Below are 24752 nucleotides of genomic sequence, written 5' to 3'. Positions count from 1 at the left end.
GCCAACTTCACATTCTTTCAACTCTACGTTCAGTTATCAAAAACAAGTCACCTGTTTACCTGTCCGAAAATTTCAAATTTATTTCCGATATAAGTGAACGGCCTAAGAGAAGGGGATCCACGTTACTGTCAATTCCTGTTCATCGATCGAACTTCGTCAGTAAGTCGTTCACTGTTCAGGCATGTCGCCTCTGGAACTCTCTTCCTGATGATATCCGTATAATAGAAGGCCGAGCTCGTTTTGGGGCGAAGGTCAAGGACTTGTTGCTGGGCGGTATGTAGGGGTGACGAGTGGCAGTGCTCGTGGCGTGCTTGTGGTCAGACTATGTGTTTGAGAGAATGAATGTAGAAATCGATCGAACTTCGTCAGTAAGGCGTTCACTGTTCAGGCATGTCGCCTCTGGAACTCTCTTCCTGATGATATCCGTATTATAGAAGGTCGAGCTCGTTTTGGGGCGAAGGTCAAGGACTTGTTGCTGGGCGGTATGTAGGGGTGACGGGTGGCAGTGCTCATGGCGTGCTTGTGGTCAGACTATGTGTTTGAGAGAATGAATGTAGAAATCGATCGAACTTCGTCAGTAAGGCGTTCACTGTTCAGGCATGTCGCCTCTGGAACTCTCTTCCTGATGATATCCGTATTATAGAAGGTCGAGCTCGTTTTGGGGCGAAGGTCAAGGACTTGTTGTTGTGCGGTATGTAGGGGTGACGGTGCTTGTGGCGTGCTTGTGGTCAGGCTACGTGTTTGAGAGAATGATTGTAGAAATAACGATAAATTCTTTAAAAAGTAAACTGTTAATTTAAGTTTTAATTTAACTTTGTTTGTAATATTTCTACATATTAAGCTGATAAATTTTATATTTAATTGTTACATAGTATGTATATATTTTGGTTGATTTTTAAGCATTATTTTAATTTAAAATTTAATTTGTTATTTGTTAAGATCAACATTCAATGTTGATATATATATAGTACTAGAGAGGGCTAAATAGCCCTAACTCCGCCTCTTTAATAAAGGCATTTTTCATTTCAAAACAAAGCTTAAAACAATTATGACGGATGAGAGGTTGGAGTTTTTGATGCTGGCGTTCATTAAACAAGAACTTCCCAAGAATGTTAATTACACAGTCATTATTGATAAATTTAAAGTATTGATCCTGGAAAAAGGCGAGTGTTATTACAATTTATCAACAATTGCTTTTCTAGATTTTATTTAATCCTCATATCTTGTCTTAAATTTATTTTTCCTCCACTAAAAATGTTTGCTTACTATCAAAGATCGATATTTATTCACTTTTATGATAGCTACAATTACCTATAGCCTAATGCTAAATAGTGCTGTGGTTTGTAAGAGTTCTATGCTTAAAAACAAATGTAAAAAGGCTTCAAAATTATTATTTGGGGTTATTCCATATCCCCCAAACCCTCCCTCCCCCTGTGTCAGGCATCTCCAAATCATGAAACCTGTGCATGCATATATCCAGAACAACTTAAAATTTAACCAATTCCTATTTAGATTACTTTGCTCTCTTAAAACTACAAAAAATTAATGGTGTTGGTATTAGATTCAGGTCATAGACAAAAAATACTGCTACTGAATTATCAAAGAAATTTTAGATGCAATACAAGGAATAAAATATAATCAATATAATTTTTAAACTTCGGAAAATTAGGCTTAACTAACTAGCTAACTGTTTCTGCACAATAGAAAATTATATTAGCTGCTGTTTAAAATATCTTAGATGTATACGTCTAGCGTCTATGATACAACAAATATTAACAGGTTAAATGGTAAACTTTCGGAGACAAATTTTATCGAGTTTATTAACTGCTTAAAATACAAGTGAAAATTTCAGTGTGTCACTGAGCGAGTATGCTGAAGACTGACGTACTGCACTGATGTATCCAAGTAATCATGGCAGGGATGTTGACGTAGACTCCGGGAACATTGGGCAGAGCACAACCGACTCCCCAGGCTACCAGACCTGCCAACCACCAGCGTCCTTCCTTCTCACACACCAGCGGAGATCCACCATCACCCTACACCATTTGATTATCTCAGTTTGCTATTACTTACTGGGTATTAAATTGTTTAAAATGCAGATTTACCTGTATAATTAACATTAATGGTTTATTAAACCACCAAAACCTAAGTTTCTATGGTGAAAGATTGCTCAGATGTGCTGCTAGAAGTAAAAAAAGTACCCTCTTACAACTTAACTAATCAACAACATTTCTTAATTGAAGATGAACTTACCGTACATGCATCTTTATCCTTCTCACCGCCTGCACATAAGAAGCTCTCCTGGTCCAGGGTGAAGTGACGTCCCAGCCTTGTCAGCTGAAGCTGCTTCTCACACTCATTGCCACTCAAGATTGTCACATCCACAGCCTTCTGTATCGCTTGGTAATTACCTCCAGGGCCGAACATATCCTTACCCCATCCAGAAACCCAGCATCTGTATCATGTAACAAATTTGAAAGGATGTAAGTTCTAGTATTACACTTGATTTTGATGCACATTAATTATTTATATTTAATAAATAACTATATGTTATTTAATAAATGTTAGGATGGATCAAACCATGATGTGTAAAATTAATTATCAATTTGGACTTTTGTGTTTATAAATACTAGAAATACTTATCTAGTTAATTAATAACAAAAACAAAGTTAATTTTCTTTTGGACAATTAACAAGTATATATTAGAGCAAAATTATTAACAAAAAGTTTGAAAGAATAACACAAATTAATACATTTGGGGATTTACAATAATTTTTGGGACAAAATAACATTTTGGATTAATAATAATTTGTGACAGATGTAGATGTAGTTAACCTCGACAGACAGGTAAGATTATAAGTTCTTTTCATAGGGAGGGGGGTTTATCATGCTGTAAATACTAGAGGCTATTCTTTTATTAGAGTTAATGAAAGTGTGTTATAAATTTCAATAAAGTTGCAATTATATTAATTTGTAGTACTAATTTTGATGTAGAGAAAATGTATAACCAATTATTATTTCAGATCAGATCAACTTAAATACAGTGTCCAACGATTGCAATTAATCGGAGATTGCGCTGATCCGGATAATCAACAATTCGGATAGTTGGACTTAGGTTGGGATTCAGTACTGATTAGCTAGAAAAACTTTTAAGTATTTTCTAAAGTTAAATGTAATGTACAGTAAGCAAACTAGGTTACTACAAATAATGTTAAAAAAATGATTGAAATTCAACTTAAATTGTGTAATACATTTAATACTGTAATATAGTTTGTTTAAATAAAGTTGTTATTTTACTTGAACATCTTAAATAGAGTACACTGCCTTGACATAATAACTCATTTCTGAGTAGCAAGATCCCTCAGGCGCTTGATTGGAAGTGGTTGTACAAAATCACATTCCGGTTGCTGCTCCATTCACTTTAAGGTGTTTTCAAAACACATAAAAGCTTCTCTGTGTGTCATGATATTTTCATTTTCTGTTTTTTCTTCGGATTCATCATTGCCTTTGTCATCAATTTGTTGGTTATCTCTGCGACCTCATTATCTGTCAGTATTGGAAACTCTTGATCATACCACAAACACTCCTTTCACCCATAACAAAACTGTCTCCATGATCTCTTTAAAACAATATCTCTCTGTTTTCTCAGCCACTATTGAAATAATTGAAGGAATTACACATGATAAAGATGTCCTGTTTATGTCTTCCTCTCTGAAGTGTTATGAACAAAGGTGACTCCATTTGCTCAGTTCCCAGTCCTTTATTTTGGTAACGTTAGTTCATTTCCTCTATAATTCTTCATTCCTTGGAAATCTGGGGAGAAAATAATAATTCAGTCTTCGTACGTAGGATATAACATAAATTTGTATTTTATAAGTCTTCAAGGCAAACTTCATGTTTAAAATAATGTACTTCAAAACTTCCTCCTACAACAACAATAAGACATTCCTTATAAATGATAAACTTAAGAGACAAACCATTTAACATGAGTTTGACATAAGATCCATTGACAAAAGTCAGGTTTTCAAGTAATAATTATCGTACTTTAATTACTAGTATTTACTAAGTTTCGTACTTAACTATAGTGCTACAACTATTTTGTAAATACAATAGAGCGACAATAATCCAGTTCGATTGAGACCCAACCCTGTCCGGATTTTCAAAATAAACCAAAAATAGATAGTGAAAAGTTTTTTGCAGTCGAGCATAAATCACGTTGTTGTTTATAAAAGTGGAGTGGATAAAAAACTATCCATCCCTGTATTAATTTAACCCTCAACTGGTATGGTGGGGTCTACAGTGACACCAGGCAGTTTTAGTTCTATTTTAAAACGCGGAAGCGCCACCTGAATGACTCGTCACTTTGTGTATTCTCCTACCCTACCCCCTCCTACGCAAAGGCAGTATTGTTCGCAGAACCGGTCTTTACACATCCCTCCTGTGAGCGTCTGGGGTCAAGGCTGACCCCACTATACCAGTTGTGTAACTTTCTTTATCTGTGAATGTAGTTTTATAATAGTACTTGTAGGTGGTGAAGTGAATGATTTGTGACTTCTTAGTGTCTGTGACTAATATATATCATTAAGGAAGATGAAAACTTGTTAAATGACAGTACAGAAATTAACAGACTGCTAGATGATAGCGATGACAATATTTCTGTTTATTCCAATGCTCCGACTATTCCTGACGACCATACACGTGATAGTGTAGAAGGCATTGCTGAAAATGAATTGCGGCCGGATTAACTTGAATTTACTGAAGGTGAGAGACATCCAGATTTTGTAAATATTGATTTTGAGGACGATTCAGACCTAGATCCTGATTATGATCCTAGATCTTCTCAAAGATACGATGATGAAGTGGAATCAACTGATTCGGAAGTTGTTGGTGAAAGGGTACGTTGTGTCAGGATTGAGCGAGGTCGAGGACGTGGACGTAGACCTGCTGTAAACATTATGCAGCCTACCGACAATACTAATTACTTCTATAGAAAAAATAGAATGAAATGGGCAAAAAAACCACCAGCTCAAAGTAGAACGCGTTCTGACAACATTATTACAAAATTACCGGGACTAAAAGGCAATGCTAAGATTACTAAGCCTAAAACTCCTCTAGCTGCTTGGAAATTACTCTTTGATGATAACATTACTGAGAGTATAATTAGTCATACAAACGAGAGAATTACTAATATATCGAGAAAGTATGGAGAGAATGCATTGAATTGTCAATTTACCCAACATACGGACAAAACAGAATTTGAGGCATTCATAGGTCTTCTATACCTTAGTGGAGTTTTCAAGTCAAATCATGAGGATGTTGAGTCCTTATTTGCAACAGATGGAACAGGGCGTGATATTTTTTGATGGTTCATGTCATTGAAAAAGATTCCTTTTTTTGCTTTTAGCTGTTCGCTTTGATGATAGGAACACTAGAAATGTAAGACAAACAAATGACAGGCTGGCATACATTTCTGAAGTTTTCAATAGTTTTATACAAAACTGCAAAAACAACTACTCATGTGGTGAATATCTCACCGTGAATGAGATGCTCATTCCTTTTCGTGGAAAATGTCACTTCAAAGTGTACATGAAGAGCAAGCCGCCAAGTATGGCTTGAAAGTTTTTTGTTTGTGTGATTCAAGAACGCATTATCTTTTGAGGGGAAAACAGTGTTGAGAATCCAGAAAGATTGCTTATTCCTACTGCTACATTTTTGAGCCTTGTTGAACCAGTTACAATTAAAAAAGGAACGTGACTGCTGACAATTATTTTACTTCCATTGAACTTGTCGATAAGTTAAGGGAAAGACAACTAACATACGTTGGAACGATTCGACAAAATAAAAGGGATATACCGGTTGCTTTTAAACCTGACAGACCAACCCGTTCAATCATAAACAAAAAAACAGAAGCGTTACACTGCTGTCAACTATGCATCATGATAAGAAAATCAACATAGAAAATGAAAACATGCCAGAAATCATAGAGTTTTACAACTTAACGAAAGGAGGTGTCGACTGCTTGGATCAGAAATGTGCTATTTATTCTGTAGGAAGAAGAAGTCGGCGCTGGCCCCAAGTACTATGGTTTGGTCTCTTGGATATTGGTGGGGTAAATGCACATGTCATTCTAAACTCAGTCGACTTACAAATTACCATGGATCGCAGAAACTTTTTAAAGATTCTAGGACTTGAGCTTGTTCAGCCACATCTTCAACGGCTCCTCAGCTTAAGACATTACCACGTGAATTACAAATGACAGTCCAGAGACTAGCTGAAGCACGACTTGCACAAGGAGAACGGCCGAGACCTGCTACGCTTCAGCAACAAGAACGCCCAAGATCTCCCGCACAGAATCAACCACAACCAAAGAGGCGCCGATGTAGCATTTGTCCGAGACATACAGACCAGAAACACCCAATTGAATGCACAAAATGCTTACGAGCTGTCTGCAAGGCCCAGTACCACAACCGCAGAGTCAACTAAATGTAAGTTTTAACAAAATGTCTTATAATATTTTTATAAAAGTTAGCACGTGTTATTTTTTATATATCTAACTCAAGGATGTGTTTTTCCAGATTTATGGGCAGTTCAAACCTACATCCTTGAAGTTTTGACTTGTAGGAAATAATTTAACTATTTTTATTGTAAAATTATTGAGATTTAATTAAATGTGTTTTTTACGTAAAAATTTTCATGTATTTTCACTATTTTAATTTTATGTGCTACTTTAAAGTAAAATTTATAAAAGTTGACGTTTGTAACATGAAATTTATTGTGTTAAAGATCGAATGATGTAATAAATAAACACAATATATTGCAACTGTCTTTTTATTTTAATTTATTTAAATTGGGATCAGTGGTGACCCCACCATACCAGGAGTGTTACTTTTTGTCGCCATACCAGTTAAGGGTTAATACAGCTTTACATGTTTAATTTGCATAAAAAATACAATAGTAATATTTTCTGTAAAGTACATCTAGGCTATATAAAACTAAAATACTGTACCCAATGTAAAACTGTGATTGGTAAATAAATTAAATTACAAAATATTAGAAGTTTAAAAGTTTATTTCACACAATATAAAAAAAGCCTTAGTAAAACAATAAAATATTTTACAATGTATGTATTGGTATTTTACTGTGCTTTCCAGATGAAACATAGTATATCTACTCGGACAATATTATGGAAAGACAGTAAAACTTCAAGCTGTCACAAATTCTATCAATGCCTCACCGCAGATCTTTATTATTAAAGGAAAATACTTTTCGTAACTCCAAGTGTGAGGCCTGGATTAGAGGTGTGCCTTTGGAGCTGGAGCTGTTTCAAATCAGCGCTCCGCTGCTGGAGCGGAGCGGAGCAGCGCTCCGTGACTCTCGAAACGAGCTCCAGCTCTAACCTTATATATTCATATAATTACTCTCTCGGAGCGTCTGTGGAGCTATCAGCTGTGGCCTACAACTTGTTGACAACCAAAACAAACCAGTTTCAGTTTCAGTAGGAGTTCTAACGTAGACATACAGTGAAAAGTGATATTTTTGTGCGGTTTACGAGTATGACTAGTATTGATTGGTTTTTGTGCAGTTAATTAACATGGCATCAAAAGTACAGAAATCTAAGACAAGTTCAATTTGGTTCATTTTACAGTTATTGATGCTAACCTTAAAAACTGTAGATGTGAACATTGTGGCTTGGTTATGTGCTACCGTACATCAACGTACAATTTGAAGAGGCATATTGAGAGAAAACATGTCGGAATTACTTTGAGTGTTATAAGTTCAAAATCAACAAGTGTAAGTGATCGTGATGTGAATGTTACAACCAACACTGGACCTACCGATTCAGCCGCTTCATTTAGTAACTTTGCAACTGAAAATGAACCTCAACCTGGTGAGTTGCCTTCTAATCAATTAGATAAGCCAATGGGAAGTGCTAAACAAACCACTCTATCGAGTTTTTATACCAAAAAAAATGAATAACAACCAAAAGAAAAAGGTAGAAGCTGCGTTTCTAAAGCTATTTTACAAAGATTTTCCAACCGTTTTCTATTGTGGAGGACTCTGGTTTTCGGGAATATTCGTTACAGCTTTAAACCCTTCTTTTGAAATTCCATCAAGGAAAGTGGTTTCAAAAAACCTAATACCCACCACGTACGACAAATGTAAGCTTCAAGTAGCTGAGTTTAATGAAAAATGTGGAAAACATCTGTTTAACGACAGATGCATGGACATCTACGATCAATGAATCGTATATAGCTGTTACAGGGCATTTCATTACCAATGATTTTGTGTTGAAATCAGTTCTCTTAGACTGTATTTTAATGGAGGGCTCACATACTTCTAGCCATTTAGCCGAAGAAAGAAATCAAGAAAATAACGAATTTCTATAAAATCTCAGACAAAATCTTAGTTGTTGTAACAGACAATGCCTCCAATGTCGTTGGAGCCATAAAAAATGTTTTAATGTGGAGTCATTGGCCGTGCTATGCACATACTCTTAACTAGTGGTTCAAGATGCCATATCAAAGGTAGATACAGTAATCACCAAAATGCAAAAAAGATTGTCTCATTTTTTAAGAGAAGCAACGCAGCCACTGAAAAACTATTAAAATACCAAATCAACAATGGCGTTAAAGACCCTAAACGCTTACTTCAAGATGTAAGTACGAGATGGAACAGCACATATTACATGCTTTGTAGATTTGTTCAGTTAAAAGAGGCTGTAATAAGCACTTTGGCATTGCTGGACAAAGACTTGCCATCTTTAATTTTCTAATGAATGGAAACTTTGCAGTGACCTTTGCAAAGTCCTAAACCATTTGAAGAGGTCACAGCAAAGATGAGTGGGGAATCCTACTTCACTGGAAGTCAAATAATTGTTTTGACGCTTGGGCTGCAAAATGTTTGCAGCAAACTATGTACACTAAATTTGCACCCTGATGCAATACAGGTAGTACAGAACCTGCTCATGGGGTTATCAGCCAGATACCATGACATTGAGTACAACAAGTTAGTAGTACTTAATACCTTTTTGGACCCAAGGTTCAAATTGTATGCATTTTCTGACGACAAATGTCAACAGTTTGCTAAGAATCATGTGATTACGGTCGTTGCAGCTATGATTTCCGCCACTTCTGCCACCGCAATGGAACAATCCCCTCCTGGTACACCATCTTTGACTTTGACCAAACCAATCTGGTCCATCACAATTTGAAGAAGAAGAATGTTCAGTATTTTCTATGTTTGAATTCTGTAATAAAATCTGTACAAAGGCAGACTCCCGGAACTCCAACGATTGTGCTACCGGCCGAAAATCGACAGGTACATCGCTGAAACCACCACTTCCCAGAGAAGGCGATCCTCTGTCCTGGTGGAGGATTCACGAGGCAGTCTACCCAAATCTCAGCAGACTCGTTAAAATAAAACATGGGGTTTGTGGGTACGTCAGTACCTTGTGAAAGAATTTTTTCCCGAACGGGAATATAATAATAAGTGACCGAAGATCACGTATCAAATCCATGAAAAGTGACTCAACTTGTGTATCTAAATGCAAATCATGAATACTTGTGTAAATAATTTGTATATTATTTTATATTTTCTGTTTACCGTTACTATTTTTTATGTTTTATTACTACAGTGTGAAAATAAATATAAATAAAATGTACGTGTAGTCTTCTTACCCAAAAAATTAGATTTTCATAATACGTATTATAAAAAAAGTAAGTAGTAATTAAAAACTGTCAGCACCTTAGCATATTTGTTTACAGTAGTATTTGCTGTTTATAACATAACCAAGCAATAAGCTCCAATCTACAAGGGAGCAGACAGATGCCGCAACATCGCGCCGGAGCGGTTGCCGGAGCTGGAGCTGTTTAAAGAGCTAGCTCCGCAAACGGAGCCGGAGCTAGTTTGGCTTCTCCGCTCTCGGAGCTACTTGGCACACCTCTAGCCTGGATATGGTGCTCTAAAGCAGATGATAGAGTATGCTGGAGGAGTGGTCAAACAAGACAAGAGACCATTAAACCTTATACGAAAGCAGGACCCAATGACATATTTTGTCATCGCAGGGAGAAAAGAATATTATATGGTGGCTGATTTTGTCTATAGTGTTGGTAAGTTTGTCCTGTATTGATAAAGAGTCTTTTATGCCAAATAATGTTTAACTTTTGAATATGAAATTTTATTTTATAGTGTTAATCATATTTTAATTATGTTTTTAGGGTTAAAAATCATAAGTTTATCAAAAATTAATGTAATAGTATATTTTCTAAACATTTTATTAAAATATACACCTTTAACTTCTCTATTCCAAAATTGCATGACATAAAACCATTTTTCAAAACATTTTGAAATCGTTGGATTAGTGTGAAAACCTCGTATTTTCATTTTTGATCAAAAATTACATTTTGGTGGTTTTGGATAGAAAACCACGTTGATCAGCTGTCCAAAAAATCCATTTGCATGGTGCTGCTCTCTGCAATCAAAAAAAGGAACCACGTATATCAGCTGCCCTCAATACCTAGTGGGAAGACCTCGTATATCTACGGAAGTTTGGTTGAATGTTTGAAGTGTTTACTTGGTATTTTATGATTTCTAAACGTGATGAGAATGTTCCAGGAAATGCAGTGAGGTAAGTAGTTTGTAACATTGACATATAAATAGATTCTTCTAGTGTTTTAATCCAGATTTGTAAAGTGTAAATTAGGATATGAAAAATGAAAACCTCGTATAATCAGATGTACATAATCATGATAACCTCGTATGATGGATATACGTGGTTTTCCTATTTATACCTTTTGGTTGTAATTGAACTACTAATAGTTGATATACGAGTATTTCATGGTACGTAAGGTGCAAATTAATTATTAATTGTAAGGTCCTAGTACAATAACAAAATAATTTAATAATACACTAAACAACTAGCCCAGAGTTTTTGGAATTATATTAAAACAATTTGTTAAACTATTAACAGGTAGACATAGTATTAACAGGTTCTTATCCTGATATTTTTGGTTTCAGAGATAACTTCAGAATCTAAGATGTCAAGAGGAAACTTGATGGTTAAGCTCGCCCTTCAAAGTGAAAAGGACCACGTTTACGCGAAGAAAAGTGATATTGGCCATCAAAAGCTTCAAACTGATCCTAAACTCTTTCCAGTTGAAATAGTTTCAGTAAAAGGTGATAATATTTTTACTCATTGTAGGTGTGTATGAAACCTAAAATACAGTTTTGATTTTATAAAAAGCAAATTAAATTTGGGATAGCCTATAAGTTGCACGCCTTTTCTCAAATTTAATAGCCCTGTACATCATCGATCAAAAATGTATTACGTCGTAGCACACTCATACGGCTCATACAAGTTGTTAATTGATTACAGGCATGGTTAAATAAAATCTAATATCAGTCACACATTACATTTCAACCTACTATATTTTGTATTAAAAAACATATTTATTCTTTTTAAATGTTGGCTGTATACATACACTGAAATCTTAAAGTACCATGATTGTAATGTTTAAGCTACATTATTGTGTCTTTTTCCAGGTGGGGACCAGTTTCTGAATGAAACAGCTACTGAGAATGAAAAACCACTATCAGATGACATCCTGATAGAGTTTATCGGTTGCGAGGAGAAAGAGTTATCTGCAATGGATAGCAGTATTTTGAATGTTGACAACTTATTTGAAGACGTACATAATGCACAGAATATCAATAATATTGAAGTTGTTGCAATGGAACTTGTTGAGGAAACCCTTGGAGGGGAAGTTGAAGTAGAGAATAACTATGAAGAAAATGAAAAAGACATTGAGTACGTCCCAGATAACGACTTAGAGGAAGCTAAACGACTTAGTTCATCCGAAACTGACGGAGATCAAGAAGCTCGGGCTACTGAAACAGCCAAAGAAATAATTGGCCTACCTAAAAGAAAAAGAAGTCAACGTGGAAGAGCAATAAAATACAGTTGGGAACAACGGAAAAATCAAATTATAGGGTCAAAAGGAGAAGAGTATTTCGGTAGGAGGAAAAATGAAAAAGGGAAAAAATGTGTGTTTGATGTCAAAAAAGGGGCAAAGCGTATCAAAGCACGCTGCTTGTGTAAAGTCACTCCTAAGACGCAATTTAAATGCAGTACGATTTCTGACGATGAGAGGCAACAAATGTTTGAAAGATTTTGGTCCCTGACCCATGGAGAAAAAAAGGTTTTTGTCCAGGGTTTAGTTGAAGTAAAATCCGTTCTACGCAGGAAAGAAGAAAAGGACACCTTTAGGAAGAAACAATCTTTGTTTTTTTATCTTGATCCTAAAAATATGAAGGGTAAAGTAAGAGTTTTTAAAAATATGTTCCTCCAGACTCTATGTGTTGGAGAATGGGCAGTTTCGAATTGGGTAAGGAACAGTTTTGAGCAAGGTCTAGTTAATAGATGAGGAAACGGATGAAGAGAGAGACCAAATCAACACAAGAAAGAGTGAAACTGATAAAGCTAAAAAGGCTTTAGTGGCATCATTTTTTGAAGCATTGCCCAAACTAGAGTCCCACTATTGCCGGAAAGACAGTTCCAAGCTATACTTGGAGCCTAAGTGGCAATCTAAAGCAGAGCTATACAGGGTATACGAATGCTTTTGCAAATCACAAGATAAAGAAAACATCAAAGCATCGATTTTCCTGTTCCATGAAACTTTTGACGAATGTAATTTGAGCTTATTCCAACTAAAGAAAGATCAGTGCGACGTATGTTGTGCTTATAAAGTAGGGAATTTGACTGAACAAACATACACAGCTCATGTAGCCCGTAAAGAAGCGGCCAGGAAACAAAAAGAAAATGACAAAGCCACTGCTGACAATCCCGAAAGCAAGACAGGGGTATTCACTATGGACATGCAAGCCGTGTTCCTTAGCCCAGACTTGAAAGCTTCAGCCTTATATTACCGCACGAAGTTGAAGGTGCACAGTTTCACGATATTCAATCTTAATACATTGGATGGATACTGCTACCTTTGGGATGAGTCTGAAGGTGGTGTGAATGCAGACGAATTTGCAAGTATTCTGTGTAACTTCACCAAAACCCAAATAGACAGAAACAAATACGATCATGTCATCTTTTACAGTGACGGATGTACCTATCAAAACCGGAACTGTACGGTAGCCAATGCCCTCTTGTTGGCATCACAAGAAACGGGTTTAAAAATAACTCAGACGTTTCTCGAGAAGGGTCACACTCAAATGGAGTGTGACTCCATGCACGCTACAATAGAAAGAAAGTTAAAGAACAGTGAAGTGTATTCTCCGTCAGCATACGAAGATGCTTGTCGGACAGCAAGAATGACTCCTAAGCTTTACAAAGTACAACCACGATTTCTTTAAACAATTCAGCTCCCTGGACTTTTATAAATCAATCAGACCTGGAGTGAAGAAAGGAGACCACGTAGTAACAGATTTGAGGTGTATTTCTTACAGCCCTGAGTGGTCACTACAGGTTAAATTGGAAATTGATTCTAAAGACTTCATGGAGCTTCCAAGAAGAGTGAATAAGCCAAGCAGTGCAGTTTTGCTTCTACCTATGCACCTTGCTAGAATCCCCATAGAGGCTACCAAATTTAAACACTTGCAGGAGTTGAAGTCAGTTCTTCCAAGAGACGTACATCCGTATTACGACAGGATTCCGCATTTCACCAAAACAGGACGGAAATTGTGCAAGCCTAACGAGTGCTCCTGCGTCTTGAATACAATGTAAAATTAAGTATTCATTTGTGTACAATAAACCTAGATATGCTTTGCCAATACTCTTTCATTACCCCTAGAGTCAAATAAACTATTCCTATTACAAGTAATATAATTTTTAGTAATATAATTAATATAACAATATTATTTGTTAATGTTAATGCTCACTGGAAAGATGCATTACAGAGCAAAATACATTATTTTGTAAAACAATGCTTAAAAAAAACACGCACATTATGCATGATATTTTTTATAGAAAATTACATTAAAAATAAAAATGTGTACATCAACTTCTAAAAAAATTACATTTAAGTTGTTACAAATTAAAAGTTTAACTTTTTTAATGTTTTCTATTTAGTTGTCAATGTTGGTAATGTTTGTTATATCGTGATGTGGTGAAGAGTTGCGCTGCGCACAACTAAACGTCCAGATGGATTAATGGCAGCCACATTTTTTTTGCAAGTACTTTTTTGTAAATAAAACTTCAAAAGTTTACGGTCGCAGCTGATTAAAGTAGCTATACTAAAACTCAGTGAAGTGGGAGTGAGTGTTCAAAGTATGACCTTGACGGTACAAGCACTAATCTCAGTGCTTTAAAACATTTAGGTTGCAAATTCCCTGATACGCCATTTTTTAAACTTGATGCCATTAATTGATATTTGAGCTATTTTGGATCCCCCACACGTTAAAACTTGCAAGAAGCACGAAATGCTGTAGCGGACATGAAAATTAGGGAATCTGAGTCAGGCAGGATTTGTTTTAAATATATAGAAGAACTTAACAACTTGGAGAAAAAAACTTGGTTTAAAAATGCGTAACAAACTATTAGAAAAAATGTTTTCTACAAAAACCGAAAAATGAATGTCAAGGGTGCAGCACAGACACTAAGCTCCAGCGTAGCGGACGCTTTAGAATATTTGTGTATAAAACAACATCCACAGTTCTTTAACGGTTTACCAACAGTTGGATTCGTAACAATAATTAATAATCTTTTTGATTATTTGAACAGTAGGGATCCATTCGCAAGAGGCTTTAAGGGTCCCATAAAATTAGAAAACAAGGAAAAAGATGACTTAATTTAAAGAAATATCAAGAATATTTGTATTTTAAGAGCCAGATTGTTAGTTTGGATGGTTTTAGAAAACAAGAAAAACATGACAAAGTGTTTAATAGAGCAGAAAACTATTTGTCCAAGCTTAACATTGGAGAACTATCAGTGTTAGACCTTGTAAAGAAAACGTTTGCTTTAGGGTATTCAGTAATATAGTAATATCAAGAGTATTCGTATTTTAAGAGACAGATTATTAGTTGATATTATTTAAACTATTTGTTAGTTTATAAGTTTAGTCAAGACCACTTAGAATTATTTTTCTCCTGAGTTCGAAGTAGGGGTGGAAACAATAATAATCCAAATACTAAACAGTTCACTTGGGCAGTAAGTGTAACTGATGTTCCGAAATAGTGTCATGAGATTCTGAGAATGCTAACCGCCTTGAATTTTATCCTAATTCACACCTTGGCCTTCTTGAGTTAGGTCATGATAAGTGTGATTTGTCTTTAGATGATAATAGTGAAATTGAGAGTGCCATGTATATATTATGGAAACAAGAATGTTCTAGTTTAAGGATGAAATTTTATATTATAGTTTGTGTCGTCATTGCAAGGCATATTAAAAAAAGTATTGAATGTAACGACTGTAGTTATGTTTTCCATGCCAATGATTCTGATCTTAGAATCACTTTTTATTGATTTTAAATCTAAGGGTAAATTAATTAGATCAAGTGATGATGTATTGAAAATTGTAAAATATTGTTATTTGCTCAAGTTATTTAAAACAAATTCGATTAATTTTGAATTGGTATTAAGAGTTTATAACCATTTTACTGCTAGTATTTTCAAGGGAGATTTAACTAATGACGAATTCACTGGAAGCCACGAGTTATTTTTATTAAAACCGAGATTAAATAATTTTTTAAAATAATATCTCATCACATTGCAAACCATAAAACTTTGGATATATAAAAAACTCCAACTTAGGAATAAGGCAAAAATTTACCAAAATAATTTTATTTTCCAACACGTAGATTGTATGTCATGTTTGTACATTTACATATTTTAATATCTTTAATCTCCGTTGCTGTCTTTGTAAGAAAACTAACAAGTCAACATTTCAGTTATTTAGATATTGTAACAATATCCTGGTTTTATAACTAAAAATCGCGGTAAATAGCAGCTACTAATATTTGTAACAATAAATCAATTGTGAGATATAACAATATTATTAAGTCTAGAAGGTGTTTTAAAGTAATGTTAGATCATTACTATAATGCCTGCCATATGGGCGGAGCAAGATCATGCCCATTTTGAGCACCTGCAGAAACTGGACGCAACAGCTCGTCTGCGGCCCAGAGAGCGTTCCAGTAGTATAATTCGTTGTTTAAAACCAGTGAGTCTCTGATCAGCGTTGGTACTGCTCCAATGGGTTGTGCCACAGTAGGGTGTCTCACCACAGTAGGGTGTCTCACCACTGTAGGGTGTCTCACCACTGTAGGGTGTCTCATCACAGTAGGGTGTCTCATCACTGTAGGGTGTCTCACCACTGTAGGGTGTCTCACCACAGTAGGGTGTCTCACCACTGTAGGAACGCCATCTTGGTCTGCCTACCCACATCAATCAGCTCACCGCTCGTAAAGTACACAGTTTCACTCTATCTCATTCTATACTCACTGCAATTATAAAGGGTGATTTTTTTATTGGTGCGGTTTTTAAAACTAAATAAAAAATGAAAAACAACCTGCATTGACATAAAAATGCATTTATTTGAACTACAGTGTCATGACATTAACGTTTAAAAATGATTTTTGGCATATGGGCTCCATTTCGTTCGCGTAGAAAGCCCAATCGAGAAGTCCAATTTTCAAATACTCTATCCAGCAGCTGTGGTTGAATTCCGCCAATAACTCGACGAATGTTAGCTTCCAAGTCATTTAAAGTTTGTGGCTTGTCAGCGTATACTTGAGACTTAACATATACCCACAGAAAGTAGTCTGTTGGCGTGATATCACACGACCGTGGGGGCCAGTTGACACTACCTCCAAATGAGATGATACGTTCACCAAATGTTTCTGCCAAGAGGCCAATTGTGTCGTTTGCCGTGTGGCACGTCGCGCCGTCTTGTTGGAACCAGACATTTTCTAAATCCACTTCAAGTTCGTTTAGCTGAGGAAAGAAAAAGTCCCGTAACATTGCCCGATAGCGTTGACCATTTACCATAACAGTCTGGTCAGCATTGTCTTTAAAAAAATAAGGGCCAATAACACCACCTGCCCAAATGGCGCACCAAACGGTAAGTTTTTGTGGATGAAGGGGCATACCAACAAATTCTTTTGGGTTTTCATCACTCCAAATCCGACAATTCTGTTTGTTGACAAAGCCGCATAACCAGAAATGAGCCTCATCACTGAAAAAAAATCTTGCCTGCAAAAGCTGGGTCACGTGTTATCTTATGTTGAGCCCATTCAACGAAATCAAGACGCTTGCGATAGTCTAATCGTTTCAGTTCTTGCACCAACTGAATCTTGTATGGATATAGGCGTAGATCCTTCCGTAAAATATTCCATAGAGTTGAGTAGCAGATCGCTAATTGCTGCGCACGATGACGAATCGACACACTTGGATCCTCTTCAACACTATGAGCAACAGCATCAACAGCCTCTTCGGTCCTTACTGTGCGGCGTCTCTGCCGATGCTTGTCAACAAGAGTGTGGGTATTACGAAAACGATTAACCAAAGCTCGAATACCTGACTCTGATGGACGATTATGAGGTCCGTAAATCGGACGAAGAGCTCGGTAAGTTGCCCGAACTGATCTGCGGTTTTCAAAATAAATTTGCACTATTCGCAAACGTTCTTCTTTTGTAAGTCTGTTCATTGTTACTATACAATAATACGCACTAGACAATACAAATATCGAAATGACATAAGATAATAAACAAAGATCAGCTGTTTTATTCAAATTTAATTGTTGTGTTTAATAGTGGTGCCAACTTAAAAACCACACCAATAAAAAAATCACCCTTTATAACCTTTATTATTATTTGAAAGAAGTTTGTTCAAAAGTTGATATAATTACCAGATGATGTTTAATGCGTCACAAATTATGACTGCCAGTTAACACTGGAAAAAAATGTGTCATAAATTACGACTCTGCCAGTTCAAGGCAGAAAAAAAGTGTCATAAATTACAACTGTCAGTTCACAGCGGCAAAAATGTGTTTTAAATTACGATTCTACTCGTTCACAACAGGAAAAAATGTGTTGTAAATTACAACTACCCGTTTACGGCAGGAAAAAAAGTGTCATAAAATACAACTGTCAGTTCACAGCAAAAAATGTGTCGTAAATTATGACTTTGCCAGTTCCAGGGTTGTTTACTACATAATTAATCTAAAAGATATAAAATAATGTAAACTAAATAACGCATATGGAGTATTGGTGTAATGAATATTACAATAATAAAATCAAACAAGTGAAATAAATTAAACATTTCAGATGCCAACTGAAAATGTTAAAATTACTAAAAGTTGATTTAAAGCAACCATTGCATCCATCACTAATACATGCCACCTGAGACTGACTTGCTGCCTGTGAAATTAGCTGAGGGTGGAGGTAGACAGATGCTATTGATGTGTGGAACCACAGGGTACAGTCTGAGAACCTGAGAGAGAGTGAGTACAGCCACATCATTGACGAGGGTCTGGGGACTGTACTGAGGATGTACAGTCACTGCCACTACACGTGTGTCCAGGTGAACCAGTGGCTCATGTTCAGACTGTATGTCCCAGTCACCCACACGCACAACTAGCTCTGCTCTGAAAAGAGAGACCTACAAGTTAAGCTGTAGATGTAACTAAAGAAATCTAGAACACGTATTAGCTTTCTGAATTACGAGAAAACATATTTAAACAAGTAGCATTTCTTAAAAGTAAAACATTGGTTTTAGACTGGTCTGAAACCTTTATTGAAAAGCTATTTGGTAATTTACTCCAGTATTATTAAGAACACAAAGCCTTCTGGTGTAAAAGTAGACATTCTATCTAATTTATTTATACCAACACAGTTGGAAAAACTTCCAACAGCAAAACCATTTGATGAGTGATGATTTCAGATCTTGAATTAGAATGATGTAACAATGAAACACTCCAATATCACAATGTATAAAAAACAATAACATTTGAAATTATCGCAGTCACATGGACTTATATATAATTTATCATACATACATTACCAAATACATACATACATTGCAAATACTTTAAAAGCTCTTGCAAAAACTATAATTGTGATAAAATTATCAGAATGAATATGTTAATGTTGATGATAAAAAAGTTGAAGAAATAAAGAATTCAGTAAAAGCTTTATAGGGAATGGTGCTGAGACACTTTTATATGAAGCTAACAAAAGACTGAAAAGGCGATAAAGAAAAAGACATTTAATCATCTATTTTGCATAAATAATTTGTCAACTTAAATCTAAGTGCAAATTTGTGCAGAAATATTTTATTTTGAAGAGCATACTTATCAATGCTTGCAACTTTGTGAGCTGCAGTAAGAACGTGAAAAGCATCCAAGACTACTCCCCCACCAACATAATCATTGTCCAAGTTGATGATAAGCGCTTGCCATGGAAACTCTCCAAACTTTGTCTGAAACATTTACAGAATTTGTTACTACATCTCCTATACTGGATGATGATACACATAACCTGGAATAAATATATCAGCATAACTGAGAAGCTGTTTGAAGTGGTAGTTTACAAAACTTCAAGCAGCTTATCTGTTTCAATAGGTATTGTAAAATGAAATGAATGGAGAGTGGACTAGATAACTCTCTTATCAGAGCTTCTCTGTTCTCATTTTTAACAGAAGAGGTAATGCTTAAACAGTCATTTACTGGGAGTACTCATGGGGATGCTACTGGCCACTCTTCACCTATTTCTGTAATATGTACAGAGTAAACTTGGGATAAAGCTGATCTACTCAAGACTCACTCTTGGAACCTAAGATAAATTAACTAAATCCTGTACAATATCAACCCTTGTCTTTACTTCTAATACTGCATTTTGAGGTGATTTTTGGATACCAGTGACAGATCTGGAATGATCCCCAGATGTTATGAATACTCATTGAGTTTAACCAGAGCACCATTTCAAACGCTACTAAAAGAGCTGTAAGACCAAAAATGTGTGTTTCGTTTCAATCCCAGTCTCAGTGAAAGGGTTATAACTCCGGGAAAATGTATAGTTCTTCTTATAGTTTCTCAAATAACATTATCGATTTTATACTATGACGAAAGTATAATTATTAATAATTATGATTTAAAACACAATTCTACTCGCCTTTAATACCTGTTTCCTGCCAAAGCCACCGCAACCCAAACTTGATAGTCGGGGTTCGTTTATACCTGCATGGTACACGTATCTAGAGAAGTTTTCAGTTTTTAAGATTTACGAAGGTCTGGGCATCATGGGCTCTTGCTCTGCAAGCCTGAGAGTGGTTACACATTTTTTAGCAATACAGTACGAATTACAACACTAACCTGTCCATCTTTTGGAGGTACAGGGGAAGTAAGGTTGAGATTCCTGATGCCACACTGGAGTTGGCTGGAGACACAGCAGTAGACAAACCCAGCCTGACACTCCAAGCCTGAGGGTGGCTACACAGTGTACAGATATTCAATTAATATACATTTTATTAACAAATTCTTTTAAGATTAACACAATATTTAAGGTTTTATACTTTTCTGTGTTTAGTATCTCAAACCAATGTTATGTGTTTGTTGTGACGATTCTTCTGTTCCATGAAAATTGGAACTGGTGCCAGAAATGTCATGTCAAAGTAATTTTAACTGCAGTAAACAATGTTGACTGTCGATGCCATGGGCTGATGTTAAATATCTGTTACTCGAGCTCCCATGGTCTATATTTATGGATTTGTATTGGCATTTGCTTAGTTACATGTCAATATGAGTTTAACAATAGCATACAAAATTATTTCTACAGTGTTGTAAAATATCAATACTTTTAAAAATTATTAAATAAATTTGCCATCAAAAGTTTGTAATAAAATTTTTTTTATTATGTAAAAAAATGTTAGAAATTCAAATTGTATCAACCATTACGTGTAATAGAGTGAAGAACATGACCAAGTAAACAACTCCGTACAAGGATATAGTGAGCAACATTAACATAAAGGGAGATGAACAAAACCAAACTAATCTGTCTCCAAGAGAATGATTCTAGCCCGATCCATCAGACATCCCGGTGAGTTTTCTGTTAGAGGGAAAATTTCTTACCGAAGAGATCACAATAAATTGAGGCTTGTGACTAAACATGAAGGTTCAATTTAATGTTTGATTCCAGAGGTGATACCTTCAAATAATATTGAAACGATAGCCAAAGCAAAATTGAGAGATGTTGACAAACTGTTATCTGTTCACTATGGAAAAGACTGGAAAATGATTCATGAACTTAATTACTACACATAACGTCTGCGAAAAGCTGACAATTCAGAGCTTCCTAATGAGGACATTACAAATCCAAATGTGTTGTGCGAACAATGTGATGATGGTCCTCCAGATGAGAACAGGCTGACTGTCTAAAATTATTACATTTTACAGTATTAACAATTTAATTAGGCTAAGGCTGGTTTAATACATGAAAAGACTGCCAAAGTGTATGGTGTTTTTCTTACCTGATAACATCATTCTTTATACACCATAAAAAGTAGAATCACTCATTCCTTTATATATATATAATATATATATATATATATATATATATATATATATATTTTGTTAAATTTGAATATAAATCAAAATATTTTTACCATGGTTATTACTTTATTTTCTAACTTAGATAGTTGGTAGCAAAGAGAACAAAGCCCAAACTTGTCTGTGACAAAAAGAGCAATCTCCAAATTCAACACAATCAGAAAGAGCAATATCCATATATTGGTACCACATTGGTATAACCTTCTTAATTAAATTTAAAATTATGATATAACTTTTAATATTAATGTTATCAAATATAAAATATTTAACACAAACAAATCTTTAAAATCTGGTAAAAATGTCATTTTAATAGCTCATTTAGAAGTGTAGATACAAAGAACTGCTCTCTTGTAAAATTTAAAACATGGACATTGTTCTTGTTGATACTAATTGTAGGTTCACTTACTGTTACTATCCTGATGTCAATGTTCAAGATACCGTCACTGGTTTCTGGAGTGGAGCATACAGTCTGAGGTTGACAGGAACACGGATCTCCAGTTCCACCTGGTCAGGAGAAACAGCGTCAGTTATGTTTCCAATACTATGAACCCCTTGGGTAGTAGTATTTACACAAATTGTTGAAAATTTCTGCTTCAATAGCTATTCCATATTGCCCAAATATACTACAATACAATAATGCCGACACATTCAAGATCCTCTGGTGGAAGAGGGTTCAGACCAAACCTCCCTAGAAAGTATCACTGTTGCAATCTCCAATATTGCAATCCAAGGCTGAAGACAGTAGGCACTCCTCCAGGCCATATCTCGAATGATAATATGCAATGGGTAATGTTGAGAGAGCAGTTTAGAGCGGTGCCTGGTGCATGTGGAAAAGTCCCAGTGATAGCAAGGGCAGTCCTCTTTTGGATGCCAACAGACTACTATCATCCTAACCTCTGTTTTTGACCACCAGATGACAGCCGCAAACATTAGTAAAGGTCTAACCTTGGAAACCTTGGTGCAGGTCAGTGCAGAAGTCCTCAAGACCCGCCTATCATGCGCCTGTATTGCATCGAGGAACATTTCTATCTGGTGATAACCCTTTCCAGATGAGATCCGCAGTTCAGACTTCTATTAAAGATGAAGCCCAGGTACTTGACTTCAGACTTTAACTTAACGGAAAAGCCTTTCAGTAAGAATAGACAATACCTTCCAACTAAAGCCTTCTTTTTAAGGTGACCACGGCAGCCTGGTGGAGTAGACACTATGGTCTAACTCATCATACCAGTTTCTTTCTATGTTAGGACTTCATCGGACAGTTCCGTGACTTGCCCACTCACAAGTACAATTTCATCTGCATACACCGGTATGAAGACGCCACTACTGTTCAAAGATCATCCGCAAGAAGGAGATAAAAGACGCCATTCTGGAGACCACCCCTTGTAGTCCTTACACTGCTGCTTGCTCCCATAGGAGTGGTAGTAACCACCCTATCCGTGAGCAGAGCCCTTATCCAGTCACATATTTGATCATCAGTACCATGTCTCAAGACTGCATTGGAATGAAAATAAACAGTTTATTTACCAGATTCTGGTGCAGTAGGATTTTTGCAGTTATTAAGTTTTAATAACCAAAGAAATTACTGAACTGATAAAAAATATTTCTTTGTGTACAATGTTATTGTTTAAAATGTCAAATACTAATTAAATACTGTCATACATCACTCATTTAGATTCAAGAAGAGAAAGTGAGATATCAGTCTTGTTCTTTATGATATCTATTAAATTAGTGTAGTGTATTTAGTCTGATAAATACTAAGTTGGTAATGTACCCATAGCAATACTTAATGTCTGCACTAGTTATGTTGGCAGTATGTATTGTCAAGCGATGTATCATACGATGTGGTCTGATACGAATAAAGAATGCTCATAGGCTGCTCTCCTGTGACGTCACATCACGTCACTACCCTACAACCAACGGTCCAAGCTGGCTAGCTGGTATTCCACCACCAGACACCGTCATGTAAACCTCTGTGTCCCGTCCGTTCCTTTATGAGCGATCTTAGAGCAATGGTACTCTAAAATGTAGCGTCTTATTATTTATCCCGACCCATATAGTGTACAGTGACGACCCGCATATCTTACAGTGGCGACGAGGAAAACAAACGGCAACAATGAACACGTGCAAATAACAACGAATGTGCAAGGACATTCGGGACATTGAAACAGTGAATAACAGTGATATAGTGCGAAAGGGCAACAAGCGTAATGAACACGTGCAAATAACCGCGAATGTGCAAGGACATCCCGGACATTGCAACAGTCGTGAGTTGTAAGGTACGCCGAACGATATAAACTATTCTTGGTGTAAGCAGCGAACAGGCTGATTTTTATCGTTACAATTAATGCCGTTAGACGATTATTTTTACCGGGGACACTTTAAACAGTTATTACGGAGGGTACAAGACAAAATGGCAACTATCGGGTTTATGGGTCATTTTGATAGTGCGGAAGAATCGTGGCAGTCTTATATAGAGAGATTTGAGCTTTTTATGGATTGTAATGATATCGACAATTCAAAGAAAGTAAGCACGTTGTTGACAGTGATGGGTGTAAGGACCTATATGTTACTGAAAGACGTATATATATATATATATATATGTTATATGTTATATATGTTATATATATGTGTTGGCATACATATACAACATTCTATTTATCATTGAGTGAAATGCTGCTAATTTGTGTTTTCATGGATGGTTAGAGGATGATGGTATTAGAATATTTGTTTGGGTTGTTTTTCTATAAATTTCAAATGAGTGATTACCCATTAAGATTAGAAATGCTTACATCAAGAATTTTTAACTTTTCGGATTTCTTTTGAAAACTTAATTGTTGGTGATAGAGAATTGAGGAATGTTAAAAACTGTTCTGCTTGGTTCTCATCTCCGTTGAAAAGACATAAGACATCAACTACATATCTAAACCAGTAAAGTATTTGATTTTTAAATAGATTAGTATCACTCATTTGGGTGGTCCATCCATAATGCACGATGATAATTGCTAGTCACACCTTAACGTCAAGTATTTTGCCCAACTTAATTTGACATTTTTTTGTTTCAGTGTTCGACCATTGAGCAGCGCGTTAAGATTGTTGAAGCATTTTACAAAAATGGACGTTCAAATCAAAATGCGTTTCGTGCACTTCGTGATTTTTTTGGTCAGCATAATCGACCAAATGTGTCCACAATCGGGAGAATTGTGCGCAA

The 24752-nt window shown here is 35.8% G+C and overlaps 1 protein-coding gene across 1 annotated transcript in view; it reads right to left on the bottom strand.

Annotated features, from left to right (window-relative positions):
• Nucleotides 1-1856: 1856 nt before the first annotated feature.
• LOC124358506 (phenoloxidase-activating factor 2-like) overlaps nt 1857-24752 on the bottom strand; it is a 24825-nt gene continuing 1929 nt past the window's right edge. The window contains exons 2-7 of the mRNA XM_046810801.1: nt 21951-22048; nt 20312-20428; nt 19292-19419; nt 18353-18586; nt 2254-2455; nt 1857-2036 (exon numbers count right to left, since the gene is read on the bottom strand). Coding sequence (XP_046666757.1) covers nt 1857-2036; nt 2254-2455; nt 18353-18586; nt 19292-19419; nt 20312-20428; nt 21951-22048 — 959 coding nt within the window. The remainder of the gene's footprint in view (nt 2037-2253; nt 2456-18352; nt 18587-19291; nt 19420-20311; nt 20429-21950; nt 22049-24752) is intronic.

The sequence above is a fragment of the Homalodisca vitripennis genome, chromosome 3 (assembly GCF_021130785.1).
Source record: "Homalodisca vitripennis isolate AUS2020 chromosome 3, UT_GWSS_2.1, whole genome shotgun sequence".
Classification (NCBI taxonomy): domain Eukaryota; kingdom Metazoa; phylum Arthropoda; class Insecta; order Hemiptera; family Cicadellidae; genus Homalodisca; species Homalodisca vitripennis.
The sequence above is the reverse complement of the archived record's forward strand: the minus strand, read 5'-3'. Positions and strand labels throughout refer to the sequence as shown.